At 36.4% G+C, this 13616-nt stretch overlaps 1 protein-coding gene across 2 annotated transcripts in view; it reads left to right on the forward strand.

The window, feature by feature from the left end:
- LOC140446877 (uncharacterized) overlaps positions 1 to 13616 on the forward strand; it is a 75051-nt gene that overhangs the window by 39887 nt on the left and 21548 nt on the right. For both annotated transcript variants that reach the window (XM_072539455.1, XM_072539454.1), the window contains exon 2: positions 10355 to 10530. In XM_072539455.1, coding sequence (XP_072395556.1) covers positions 10387 to 10530 — 144 coding nt within the window. In that variant the 5' untranslated portion in view covers positions 10355 to 10386. The remainder of the gene's footprint in view (positions 1 to 10354; positions 10531 to 13616) is intronic.

Genomic DNA, 13616 nt, shown 5'->3' on the forward strand with positions numbered 1-13616 from the left:
CTCAATCTTTTACTTACCATTTTCTCTATCACTTTACATATAATATTGGTTAAAGATATTGGCCGAGATAATTCTAAGGATGTTCGAGATTTATCTGGTTTAACAAGAGGCACTATTATTGCTTCAGACCAGGTTGAAGGAAATGCCTGGTTGTTCCAAATAAGATTATAAAGGTCTAATGATAAATTTTTTATGTAGTAAAAATGGTAAAGAAATACCATCTGGTCCGGGGCTTAAATCTTTGGAACAGTTTAAAGCTTCAGCAAGTTCTGTTAAGGAAAAGGTAACGTTAAGGCTGTACATCTCGTGCCATCTTTAAGAAAGCCTTGAATAAAGCAGATACCTACCTATTATGCCTACTACACAACAAGCCAGGAAGACTAGCAACCGTACAAATATTTTTTTAACAATTTTTAAGAATTAGTCTAAGCTTTCTGGTCCTGCTATTTTTCGTCTTTAGTTCCATTTAATGCTGCTTCGACTTCATTAGTTGTAGTTAGAAATTCTGAACTGTATTTTACAACAATAATTAGGTATATTTTTTATAAAATTTGTAAAGCTTCTTATATCTTGCTGGTCTATATTGTTTATAAAATTTTCTTCATTGGCAAATAATTTTTATATATATATACACCGGTATTTTAGGCAGTACGCCCTTCCGGTAGGGATCTATGGAGGAGTATCACCGAGCCGCAAGCCCTTATCTCTTTCTCCTATTTAAGGCCAGGAAGTCAACAAAATGAAATTTTTGTCTGTTGTACAACTTATAATAAATGAGAAACTTTTGGAGAATCGCTGAACTTTTGAGTAAAGTCGTCTTATGAAATCAATCTATGTACCAACGTAATTCTAATTTGGCAATTCATTTGTTGGGAAAGCTCGAGTTTTGTATTATATTTTTAACCGATCACCAAATTCGCAGCCAATATTTTAGGAACAACAAACTTTCAAAAGAATTACAAATTGAATTTTTAAAATAATAAATTTTTTGCATAAAAGGGCCGATTTTTTCACCTGCAAATAAATATTGTTCTATCTAATAGATAGTTATCTGGACGATAGACATTTATTCGTAGATTATATTAATATGTAATTAATATTACTAGTATTAGTAAATAAAATGTATCGAATCAAGAACAAAATATGATTTTGTTCTGAAGCTATTTTCTTATGGCATTTTAAAGTGGATACTATTTTATTAAAAATAAGCCAGAATTGAAGGTTAAAATAAGTTTATTGACGTTTCAATTTCCACTTCGGAAATCGTTCTCAAAATACAAACATAAATGTTTTTAAACATTAATGTTTGTATTTCGAGAACGATTTCCGAAGTGGAAATACAAATATTAATGTTTGTAAATATTAATGTTTGTATTTTGAGAACGATTTCCGAGTGGAAATTGAAACGTCAATTTATTTTAACCTTCAATTGTGGCCTATTCCCAATAAAATAGTATCTACAAAATATGATTGACTTAGTAGGTTGAAATGTCAGTTGGTAGTTCAGGTTCTTTTCCTAGATGACGCTAGGAGTTATCCTACCAGACAAACAGTGTGAGTTGTCGACCTAACCTTTTATATAAACAGATATAACAAACACTTTATTTATTCTAAAACATACATCATATCGTCGGCTGTATGCAATAGCAGCACAACACAAAAACTGGTAATTTTTCAAAACAGGGGTTTATAGTTTGTGTGCCAATAATTTTCTCTTATTTGTTTTACTACATGGATTGGGATTTTTGAAAAAAAAATATATATTTTGGTTTATTTGGGAGAGCGTTAGGTAGCCTTTAATGAATAATTGTAATACAGACCTATAAATTTAACCATTATTTTAAGTTGTGCCACTATTGCATATCAACATTTTGACTTTTAAAACTAATTAAAGCAAAGACAAAACTGGCATTTTTTTTGTTATTCCTATCAACTGAAATTAAGGTTCAATAAGAAATACTACAAGTTACTTGAATGAGAATATGTATTTATTAACAACTATAAGAAGAACGAAATAAAAAGAAGTATATATTAATAATAATAGGAAAAGTTATGATTAACAATGCTCTAAATGTCGGTAGAAATTAGCTGAATTGGTGAGACACTCTTGTCTTCACAAAGGCTAGTAACGTCTTTTTTTTTCTTTTCATTTATTGGCAAGCTGTCAATGTAAGCATTTTCTAGTTCTTTAGTATCCATGCCTTCTAAACCTTTTCTTGTTTTTTTCTTGGTGGTATCAATTGATCTATACTCCTCCTATGCAAATGAAGTGTTGTGAATTTATTAAAAGGTTCAATATTTATAACACTTACGGATTTAATTTATTTCTTTATTTATATTAACTTATCTGACAATAATTTATTATATCCGTACGTAACAAATTCGCGAGCGCGGGTGTTGAGAATTAACTGTTCCTTCCAAATAAAATGTCCTTTATATATGCCATTGCCTTTACGCTAGAATCATCGAACAGCCTTCTCGATTAGCGGCGAAATTATAACGGTAAGGCAAATGGGTATTTTTACGTCGGCTCGACCGTTTCTGGAAGGTCCCTTCAGGTAAATTTCTGCCGGCTAATAGAATACTCTCGTAAAATCTAAAAACAGAACAGCATTAGTCATAATATTTACGGTTATTTTAGGCCAGGATAATTATCGTAACATTGCCCCCCTCTTAAAAGATGGTTCCTCCTGGAACCTTGTCGGGACTGAAACCGGAACTGTATGCTGGTATCGGCAACTGGACCCTCTTTTACAACTTCCAGTTGTATAAAAATGACAAGGGACGGTTTTCTCTCCGCACCAGTAACTATGCGGATTGCAACAGACTAACACCTGGACTTCGGTGTCTTTAAAGATCTCCTCCACCATATTTCGGATAACCCTCCAATCTAATTGGCGGCACTCCAACTTTGGCATGGCTAACTTTTGCACGTCGGACTCTAGTACGTGCTCTCTCAATTGAAGTAAGGTTTCCCACACATCTCGGTAGGTAGGTTGGTCACGGGCAGTGTCTTTTGTTACCAGGTAGAAAAGGTAACGTGATGCATCTTGAAGTTTCAAGGTTTTACCGGGAGCTGGCACCTGGCATTGAAGTTCTGCAACTCGACCAAACTTCCTTCGAAAGACGGATGCCAACCCTGGTGCGTCTTTGATACTGGCCGGGATGGTAAGGGCCAGCGAGTAGTCATCGGGGAGCGCGAGTAGATCTTGCTTTTCTTCAGTGGTAACACCATGTCTTGCTTTACCGGTACCTCCATAGGCACCCATGAATTCCTCAAACGTGAGGTCAGACACGTCTTGGACTTGGTTTACTTCCACTTCTTCATCTACGTCGTGGTCACCTTCGAAAGACGCCAGCCGGTTATGGTGTACTATCATCGGCTTTCCCCTCGGAATCTTGCTTATTCGGTAGATGACATCGTTGATCTTCTCCATGATGAGGTATGGACCTTCCCAAAACTGCTGCAATTTGGGAGAACAACCTTTTCGCTTCTTGGGATTATACAGCCATACTTTGTCGTTCTTCTTAAAGCAACCCTTTTCGGCTTGTGTATCGTACCGTTTCTTCATTCGGTCGCTAGCGATCTGAAGGTGGGAACGGACCAACTCATGTACATCGTCCATTCTTCTTCGTAATTCGATCACATAATCTTCACCTGCTACATCTTCTCCAGGTCGACACCCAAATTCTAGATCACAAGGTAGTCGCATTTCGCGTCCGAATAGGACTCTGGCTGGTGTCTGGCCCGTTGATTCGTTAACAGCAGATCTGTAGGCCATTGTGAAGAACGGAAGGTATTGGTCCCAGTCTCGCTGATGATCGGACACCATCTTTGTCAAATACTTGCCAACTGTCCTATTCATTCGTTCTACCATACCATCCGATTGAGGATGATACGCGGTAGTTCTTGTTTTCTTCATGCCTAGTCTATCACATATTCCTTGGAATAGATCACTTTCAAAGTTCCTGCCTTGGTCACTATGGATCTCCAAAGGCACTCCAAATCGGCTGATATATTCTTGGATCAACTTATCTGCAACGGTGGCGGCCTTCTGGTCTGGAAGTGCATAAATCTCGACCCACTTAGTGAAGTAATCCATTACTACCAACATGTACTTGCCCCCATTTTCACTTTCTGGAAATGGCCCTGCAATGTCCAAAGCTATTCTTTCAAACGGGCTTCCAACATTATATTGTCTCATAGGAGCTCTCCTTTTCCGGTGAGGCCCGTTACTCGTAGCACAAATAGTACATTTCTTACACCAGTCTTTTACGTCGTCGGAACTGTTCATCCAATAAAACCGTTCCCGAATTCGCTGAAGGGTTTTCCTTACACCAAAATGCCCTCCCGATGGACTGTCGTGTAACTGACGAAGTACTTCGGCTATTCTGCTCTTTGGGATCACCAACTGTCTTCTTTTCTCTGAACCGTCATCATTTTCCAGGACTCGTTTGAGCAAGCCATCTTCGATGATAAATGAGTCCCACTGGGCCCAATACGTCTTAACTACTGAGCATAGGTTTGATATTTCCTGCCAAGGTGGTTGACGGTTTTCCTCTTTCCATTTTCGGATTTTCTGTATAACTGGATCTCTCTCTTGTTCTTCCCTTATCTTAGTAGGCGTCCAGTCGTCGTTGACAATCGTCGTTCTTAGCACTGCTGCTTCCTTGGATTCCGTTTTGTTGCAGTGGGAACACTCTGCGGGGCATGGCCTTCTGGAAAGAGAATCAGCATTTCTGTGGCTAACTCCGGCTCGGTGCTCAATCTTAAAATCGTATTCTTGGAGTCGTTCGATCCACCTGGCTATCTGACCCTCTGGATTCTTAAACTGCATCAACCACTTAAGGGCGGCATGGTCGGTTCGGATTAAAAACTTCCTTCCATAGAGGTATTGATAGAAGTGCTCTACTGATTTAACTACTGCTAGAAGTTCTCTTCTCGTGACGCAATAATTCCGCTCAGGTTTTGAAAGAACTTTACTAAAATATCCGAGGACTCGTTCCTGTCCTCCTTGAATCTGAGACAGCACTCCTCCAATTCCCACATTACTTGCATCCGTATCTAAGATGAACTCTCCTTCTGGCAGTGGATACCCCAAAATTGGTGCTGTTATTAAATGCTTTTTCAACGTTTCAAAGGCATTTTGGCAGTCTATATCCCAGCGGTATTCTCTTGCTTCCTCTGTAAGTCGCGTTAATGGCTTAGCGATATCTGCAAACTTCTTAATAAACCTCCGGTAGTAAGTACATAGTCCAAGAAAACTTCTCACTTGATGTTTGTCAGTTGGTTTTGGCCATTCCTTAATGGAATCGATTTTTCCCTTATCCACGGCCACTCCTTCTTTACTGACTATATGACCCAGATAATTGACTTTACCTTGAAATAGCTGGCACTTCTTGGGGTTTAGCATCAATTGGGCAGCTTTAAGTCGATTAAAAACGTTTTCTAAATTCCTCAAATGATCTTCGAATGTCTCCCCCAAGACGATTATGTCATCTAAATAAACCAGGCATGTTTTCCAAGATAACCCTCTCAACACATTTTCCATAAGCCTCTCAAATGTCGCAGGAGCATTACAAAGTCCAAATGGCATAACGTTGAATTGCCACAATCCAGATCCTGTGGTGAAGGCTGTCTTTTCTTTATCGACTGGGTCCATTTCTACCTGCCAGTATCCAGACTTCAAATCTAAAGTAGAAAACAATTTACTTCCAGCCAATGTGTCCAATGTGTCATCGATCCGAGGCAGAGGATAACTATCTTTCTTGGTAACGTTGTTCAGCAAACGGTCATCCACACAGAACCTCGTCGTTCCGTCTTTCTTCTTAACCAGGACCACCGGAGAGACCCATGGACTCGTAGAAGGTTCTATCACCCCGTCTTTCTTCATTTCCTGAACAATCGTTTCAGCTTCCTCTCTCTTCGCCTGTGGTAATCGTCGAGCTGTTTGACGAATTGGCTTAGCATTACCAGTATCAATTTTATGCTTAACAACGGTAGTTCTTCCCGTCTTTCCTCCTTTCGGTACGAAAATATCACGATACTGCCGCAGAAATTCCCTTAATTTCCTTTTCTCCATCTGATTTAGAGACTGTCCTGCAACTGCAACCATTTGGTCGAATTTGTCGTTGGAATTATCAGATGTTGTCGCCTGACGAATTATGGATGTCACAGGTACACAAGTTCCTACTTTTGTCTCTTTCTTTATGGTCACTGGGTAGTCGTTGACATTGATAAGTCTCACAGGAATTTCTTCAGCCGAAGTCACCAATTCCTTTCCAATTATGATTCCACGGCCAACCTCATCGTCGTGGTTCCAAGGCTCCATCATAACAGGTCTCCCTTCGTCTACAATTCCCTGTAGTCGCGCTACTATGATCGTTTCGCTTCTCGCAGGCACGACTGTATCTTCTGTAATGGCTGCTTGCACAGTGTTGTCATTATGTGGATGGAGAAATACCTCCTCGTTGCCAACTTTGATTACCTTATTCTTAAAATCCAATTGGAATCCATGCATATTCATTACGTCCATTCCTAATATAACATCCTCTTCGATGTCAGCAACTATAACAGTATGGACAAACTTTTCTGCCCCAATTCCCAATTGTACCTGGATTTCTCCATGAATGTTGGCATTTTCACCTGTAGCGGTCCGAAGTCGTAACCTCGTTGGTAACAGTTTCTTTCGGCTGTTTATAACTGTCGGGCGTATAATGGTTCTGGTCGCTCCGGTATCCACCAACAACGTATGCTTTTTACCATTTATGTCTCCATCTACATATACACTATCTTCACGACATTTCAAAGAAGCTATTAGTATGAGAGGGTCTTTGGAAAAGTTCTGGGTCGAAGCTGCCCCCCTAAGGCTGACCCGTTCTAGTTTTCCTGATGGTGAGTTTCTTGATTTGCGTCGTACCTAGGGTGCTTACAGGAGCTTCGTACGTGTCCTATTTCGCCACAATTCCAGCATCTGGTGGTCTTCGTTTTCTTGTATGTCATGCTTTTCATCATATTAACGAGCTGGTCAAGTTTATCTTCATCTCCTTCCTCTTTTACAGTCCTAACTTTACTGTATCCGCCAGAGGCCTGCGTAGCTGACTCGTATTCGAGGGCGGCGGATAGGACATCAACCAGCGTCTTGTGACGAGCTAATCGCAGTGTTCTCTGCATTTCATGATCACGAAGACCATCAATAAACGTTTGAACGGCCAATTTTTCCATCATGTCTTCGGGAGCTGTTGGATAAGCATATCGTACTAATCTGGCAATATCTACCTCATATTCTTGAAGAGCCTCATCTTTCTTCTGTCTACGATTTTTAAGCTGCGACTGATATACATGCTCCAAATGTTCGTGGCCATATCGCATATTTAACCTCTTCTTCAGTTGTTCGAAATCATCGGTCTCCTCTACGGCTATGGTCTGAAGCACATCTAAGGCATCTCCTCGAAGAGCGATAGTCAGGTTTACAGCCTTTTCTTTTTCAGACCATCCATTTGCTCTTGCGGCTGATTCGAACTGTTTCATGTAGTTGTTCCATGATGATTTTCCGTCGAAAGTTGAGACTTTCACATGGACAGAACCTCCACTTCCTTCAAATTTCGGTCGTGTTTCCAACTTACATTTCGTCTCGTCTTCTTTTGTCTCCACTGTAATTGGATTGTTTCCTCTCTCTGCTGTCCCTGTTTCCTCCAGCTTCTTTTCCATCTCTTTCCATATCTTTTCTTCGAAGGCCAACATATCGGCAGCAACTTGGTTTTTTAACGAAGATATTCTATCGTCCAGGGCAGACATCTCAGAAGTGACTTTAGAGATTTCCAAAGAGATATTAGCAGAGACTTTGCTTTCCAGCGAAGAAATCTCGTTAGAAACTTTGTCTTCCAAAGAAGCGATGTCGCCAGAAACTTTGTTCTCTAATGATGCGATGTCACCAGAAATTTTCGAAATCGACGAGAGGACAGCATCATGTTTGTCTTCAAATATATAAGTCTCTGGATCTAGTCCTTCTTCTAGCAAAGCGTTCTTTAGTCGTTGGACTAACTCAGCCTTTTTTCCGGTAGAAGCTAATTCTCTGTCTTCAAGATGTCTTCTTAAATTAGTCACTGTCAGCTCATAAATCGTAGCCATTTTCACAATTTATTTTATATTCACTTGTATTATTATTATAAGTCTAATTTATGTTCGATCTCACTCTGACACCATTTGTTGTGAATTTATTAAAAGGTTCAATATTTATAACACTTACGGATTTAATTTATTTCTTTATTTATATTAACTTATCTGACAATAATTTATTATATCCGTACGTAACAAATTCGCGAGCGCGGGTGTTGAGAATTAACTGTTCCTTCCAAATAAAATGTCCTTTATATATGCCATTGCCTTTACGCTAGAATCATCGAACAGCCTTCTCGATTAGCGGCGAAATTATAACGGTAAGGCAAACGGGTATTTTTACATCGGCTCGACCGTTTCTGGAAGGTCCCTTCAGGTAAATTTCTGCCGGCTAATAGAATACTCTCGTAAAATCTAAAAACAGAACAGCATTAGTCATAATATTTACGGTTATTTTAGGCCAGGATAATTATCGTAACAGAAGTTTTAAAATAGTAGTGAGTACCAGAGCTTTTTTTACATGAATATCACAAATATCGTTGAAATGAAAATTATTTTTTTGGATATATCCATTGAAAATTGTAGCTGTTTTAGTATTTAACTTTTTCAGGTCAAAGAAATCATTATGACGTAATTCGTGTACTTCGAATGGTTTTTTGCAACGAGCAGTTCGAATTAGTATAGCATAATGAGTCGGTAAATAAATAGGCCCTCCTTTTAAAGCTTTAGTGATATTTCTTTCTATTAAAGAGTGGTAGCTGTCACCCTCATTTTGAGTATGGCCGACAACTAAATAGCGATGAGTTATAGAAGAAATTTTGAAATGGCTTACAGCGTACTGAAACATTGAAATGAGGTACTTGTTTTTTTCTTGACCACCACAGTTATCTGAGTAAAATATGAATTCAAATCGTCAGAATCGGTTTTTATAGATGTTTGTTCCAAATACATCAGCAGGCACGAACCAATTTCTATGGCACCTTTACTGCCTTCTCCTTCGTGCCAACCATAGCTGTGCACATTGCTCAGTCGTTTTTTCTGAAGTTCACATATAGGGGACTGATATGTTGATAGCTTAGATTTAGAGTAGCACGTAGGTCAAAACAAGAACTTTTTGTAAGTTAGTTACATTCTCTTTGTCAAGTATTTTTAGCTTCCGGCTTTCCAAGTTTTTCTCCTTATAATGGTTATTATTAGCATCTTCTAGGGTTATTTTTTCTTTATTGCTAGAATTTTTGTATTTTTCACAATACTGACATTGATCTGTTTTGGGAGAAAAGAATGCATAGTTAAATATATAATTAAAAAGTTTACGATATAAACCAATTTCTACAAATTCATCATTGCCTCTTTGGTCATCAGCTTTATAATCATTGTACAGATCTATCAATATTTTGCCTTCATCTATATATTTTTGTGAGATACTACTTCGACAATAGTGGCTCTTCATTACCGGAATTGAAGAAAGGTATTTACGAACCCTGTTCATATTTTCGTTACAAAATGTTTTATGCATGCTATGTTTATCTCTTTGATCCTTCCTTATAAAGCCATTTTCGCTCTTCCCAATAACAGTTCGAATACATTTATTAGTAACTCCAATGGTGGATATAAAAATCTTTTGCACACTCTTATTTTTTTCTGATTACAGTTTTCCAAATAAAATTCATGATTATAACCACGGCTTGATGTGTTACCTTTATCTGCATATCGATATGTTGGTTTAATTATATTCATGGATCTCAGAATATAACTTCGTTGTTAATTTATATTTTTGTTCTTTCTTGTAACGTGAATTTTTCATCATATTTAAGTCTACATGGATTGCAAGATGGACCTAAACCTAACCTAACCAAGATTACCGTTAACATTGGTGTATTTTTGGCCTGAATTTCTAAGAAACTTCTAACATTTTTAAAACAATAAATTTATTCCTTTTATTTAATTTAAATGCTCACTGATACAGTTTGAAAATATCTGAAATTTTCTGTTATAGTGGCACAACTCAAAAGTGCCGATATTTCATAGAAACTTGACATCGACAGGGTTCGACTTCCACTGCATAACTAAAAAGGCAAGAAACAATTTATCTCAACCGACAACATGTCATAGCAACACTAGTGACGTCCAGCGGACATTTTTGCTATTCTTATTGTTCCAGTTTTGCAGGTCATAAATAAGGCTTTTTTAAGCCCTCTGTGACTTTTTTACTAATTAATTTTAAATTGTTTACAGATTTGTGACTAAATGGCGAGCATACATTGACAATGGTTTTTCTTTTCAACTTAATATTATTTACAAGTTTTGGAATAATTTGCGGTCAGAGCGATGTGACAGTAGTAAACAGGAAAAATGTGCTTTTAAGTAGAAGGAAACGATATTTACTATTTCCACCTGGGAGCAATATGGCGGTTAGTATATTTATTTACTTACAATATTTTTCTGTTACCTTAAAAAGGAATGATTTGTGATTTTTTTGCCCTGAAAAATTTTACAATCTTAATACCCACATTTCTGTACATAAAGTCTAAAAAGGTTTCGATTTAAGTGTATTATCATTAAGTTCTATGATAATATATTTAAACCGATATAACTAAACCTCTAAACCTCATACTAAGACGTGGCCATTTTACTTTTATTTATTTCGTTACACCGATTGCGATTGCTTCAAAAGGAAAGGTTTTAACGCGATTATTTTCTTCATTAAACATTTAGCGCTCACGATTTACCTTTTCCTGCAGTCTCATGAATATATTATCAAAAAACTGAACGTTTTACCGTTTTCGTATAGATGTTTTTCAATCAGGTTTTAAAGTTGTTACAAACGACAGCTAAAAGGACTATTGGAAATACATTTTTAAATAAAGTACTTACGTATGTTTTTATTACAGCGTAAGAGACCCCTTTTTGAGTCTTTTTTCTCTCATTATTAACTATTTTTAGTGGAAAATAACCATAATTTCAATATAAAATAGGTGTTTTTTCATAGCTAATGTTAAAGTGTTGCTATAACAACTGTTTTGAGTAGATAAAGTATCACTTTAACCGCAAGGGTAGATAAAGTGACACTTTAACAGCAAGAGTAGATAAAATGTTTTAACTTTTTTTATTCAATAAAATTTACAAATTAAAACACATTAAGGATTAAAAACAACTGAAATTTTACAATTAAAATTATTAGAAATATCTATTTTTGGAGCATCACAACTTGTACTCGTTTGCTTAAACACTTGATTCGAGGTACTGGATTGATTTTCTGTTCCGCCAAGTATACACTTGGATACAGCAATCTTATTGCTTATTGACTCTTCAATGTAAGATTCTGCAACAGATGACGATTTCCATCCACCTAAACAATTAACTTTTACTAGATCAGCTCCAGAATTTGCGAACATAGTAGCTGAAGAACGACGGAAACAATGCCCCCCGTGTACATTTCTGAATTTACAAGTTTCAAAAAATCTGCAATCTTCTTGGGAAAATTATATATAGTGTTAATCCCCACCGGTTGAGTAGTGCACTTTTGCTGTCGGTTATTTACAAAAAACTTACTGTGAGGTACGTTTTTGGGGCGCAAACATCTGATGGCAGGTTTTCCTTTTCTTGTGTCAATTCTTTTCCGTCCATTTAGTATTTATTCACTTTGTACACAAAACGCAACAATATTCTCGGCAAAAACCAAAACGTAACATTTGTTTGACATTTGTTGACAGAGTAATTCATATCCCTAGTAACGGAGCAACACAATTGCGATTTTTGTGCTAAAAAATACAATTTTCTTTGAAATTCTATTTTTCACCTGAACTTGAAGTCTTACTATAGAAAAAAATGCTGTATTGCACATGACGATAAAATCGCATTATCTTCTCGAGCATAATTAGCGTCTCGACTGACGTCTCGATGCTAAAAAATGCTCTCGAAGATAAAGTACAATTTTATCGTCTTGTACAATAAATAACTATTATTTTGATTCTTTGATTTCCACTTCGGAAATCGTTCTCAATTTACTTTCTTTTTCAAAAAAATATTAAAATACTCTCGCAAAGCGGTTTGTATTTGTCATTAAAAGTAATGTTTTTACGATTATCATCGTTCAGGTAAATATTCAAAGATATTTACGAACTATATAGTACTCAATAGATAAATACCTTGTATATTTGGTTTTAACATCGCCACATAGTCGCCGTCTATACAAATTCTTATGATATTCAAGCGGCAATCATACCAGGCTCATTCTTAAAGGAAATGCAATTAATAATATCTATACTGTCAAGTATTTTATTTGATTATTACTTTTGATTATATTATAATAAACGAAACTATCATACATATATTTCAAACTACTTCTCTTAATGTCAAAGCCGTTTGAGTTTATCGTTACTGTTGTGTACTCACTTCCGAGGAATATTTTCAAAAATAACTATCTATATTCTGATAAGCCAATGATAAAGATTTATAACTGGTGGTGACTTCAATGACAATCACACTCACTGTGGGTCTAGGCTAATCACAACTAAGGAAAGGAACAATTGCTGTTATTTAAAATCAACTATAAATACCCTAAATTAATTAATAGACTAATAAATTGGAGAAGTTTTCAGCTTCAATTGAAACAAACAATTAATTTGTCCATTCCATTAGAAACTAAAGAGCAACTTGAAGAAATTGAATCTTTAGTTAAAAATATCCAACACACTGCATAGGATAATTCGCCTGAACTAAATTCTAGAACTAAAGGTAACAATTATACTAAAGAAAATAGACTATTTATTGCAAAAAAGGAATCTCTAAAGGGATGGCCTTCCTCTAGTGCTCCATCTGATCAAGCGTGACTTAAGCAGCAACTTAAAAGAGAAATTAAAAATGAAAAAAGTAGTAGGGTAAGGAAAGGTATATTGGTGAGACAAGTAATTTGGTGATAATTGTTAATCAGATTACCACACAGTTCCTTATGCAAGCACATTCATGACACAGCGCTAGTAAGTTGCTACGAGTGTAAGCAGGACAAACATACATTCCGATTTAGCGATGCGCGCACCTGCGTTTAGTAAACAGACTGTTTTGACCATTGTGGGATAGTGGAGTCATTTCTTATTGAATGTGAAAGACTGTTACATACTTGGTTACATTTTTATTGGAATAACTACTGTTTTCTTTATAAAACCATTCAATAAACTAATTATCAATAAAAAAAGCTGCATTAAATTCGTGATTTAGCCAAGGTAAGTTTTTATTCCTTAAATTGCGGTTGTTGTTTCTTACTGTTTTTGCACACATTTTTCAAGAACTTTTGAGACGTCAACTTTGGATATTTTGTTCTTTTATTTAAAATAAAATAGAGAAGTGTAGTATACTATGCAAAACGTATTGTTTTGAGAAATCCGTAAATGTATTTTATTTTTAAAAGCTGTTAACTTTTTTTATCACCAAATAACCTATTTAATTTTTACTTTTAGCTTGGCGTAAATTTAAGTTTAAAAGAGGGTAAATATAGAAA

The sequence above is a fragment of the Diabrotica undecimpunctata genome, chromosome 7 (assembly GCF_040954645.1).
Source record: "Diabrotica undecimpunctata isolate CICGRU chromosome 7, icDiaUnde3, whole genome shotgun sequence".
In the NCBI taxonomy this organism is placed as follows: domain Eukaryota; kingdom Metazoa; phylum Arthropoda; class Insecta; order Coleoptera; family Chrysomelidae; genus Diabrotica; species Diabrotica undecimpunctata.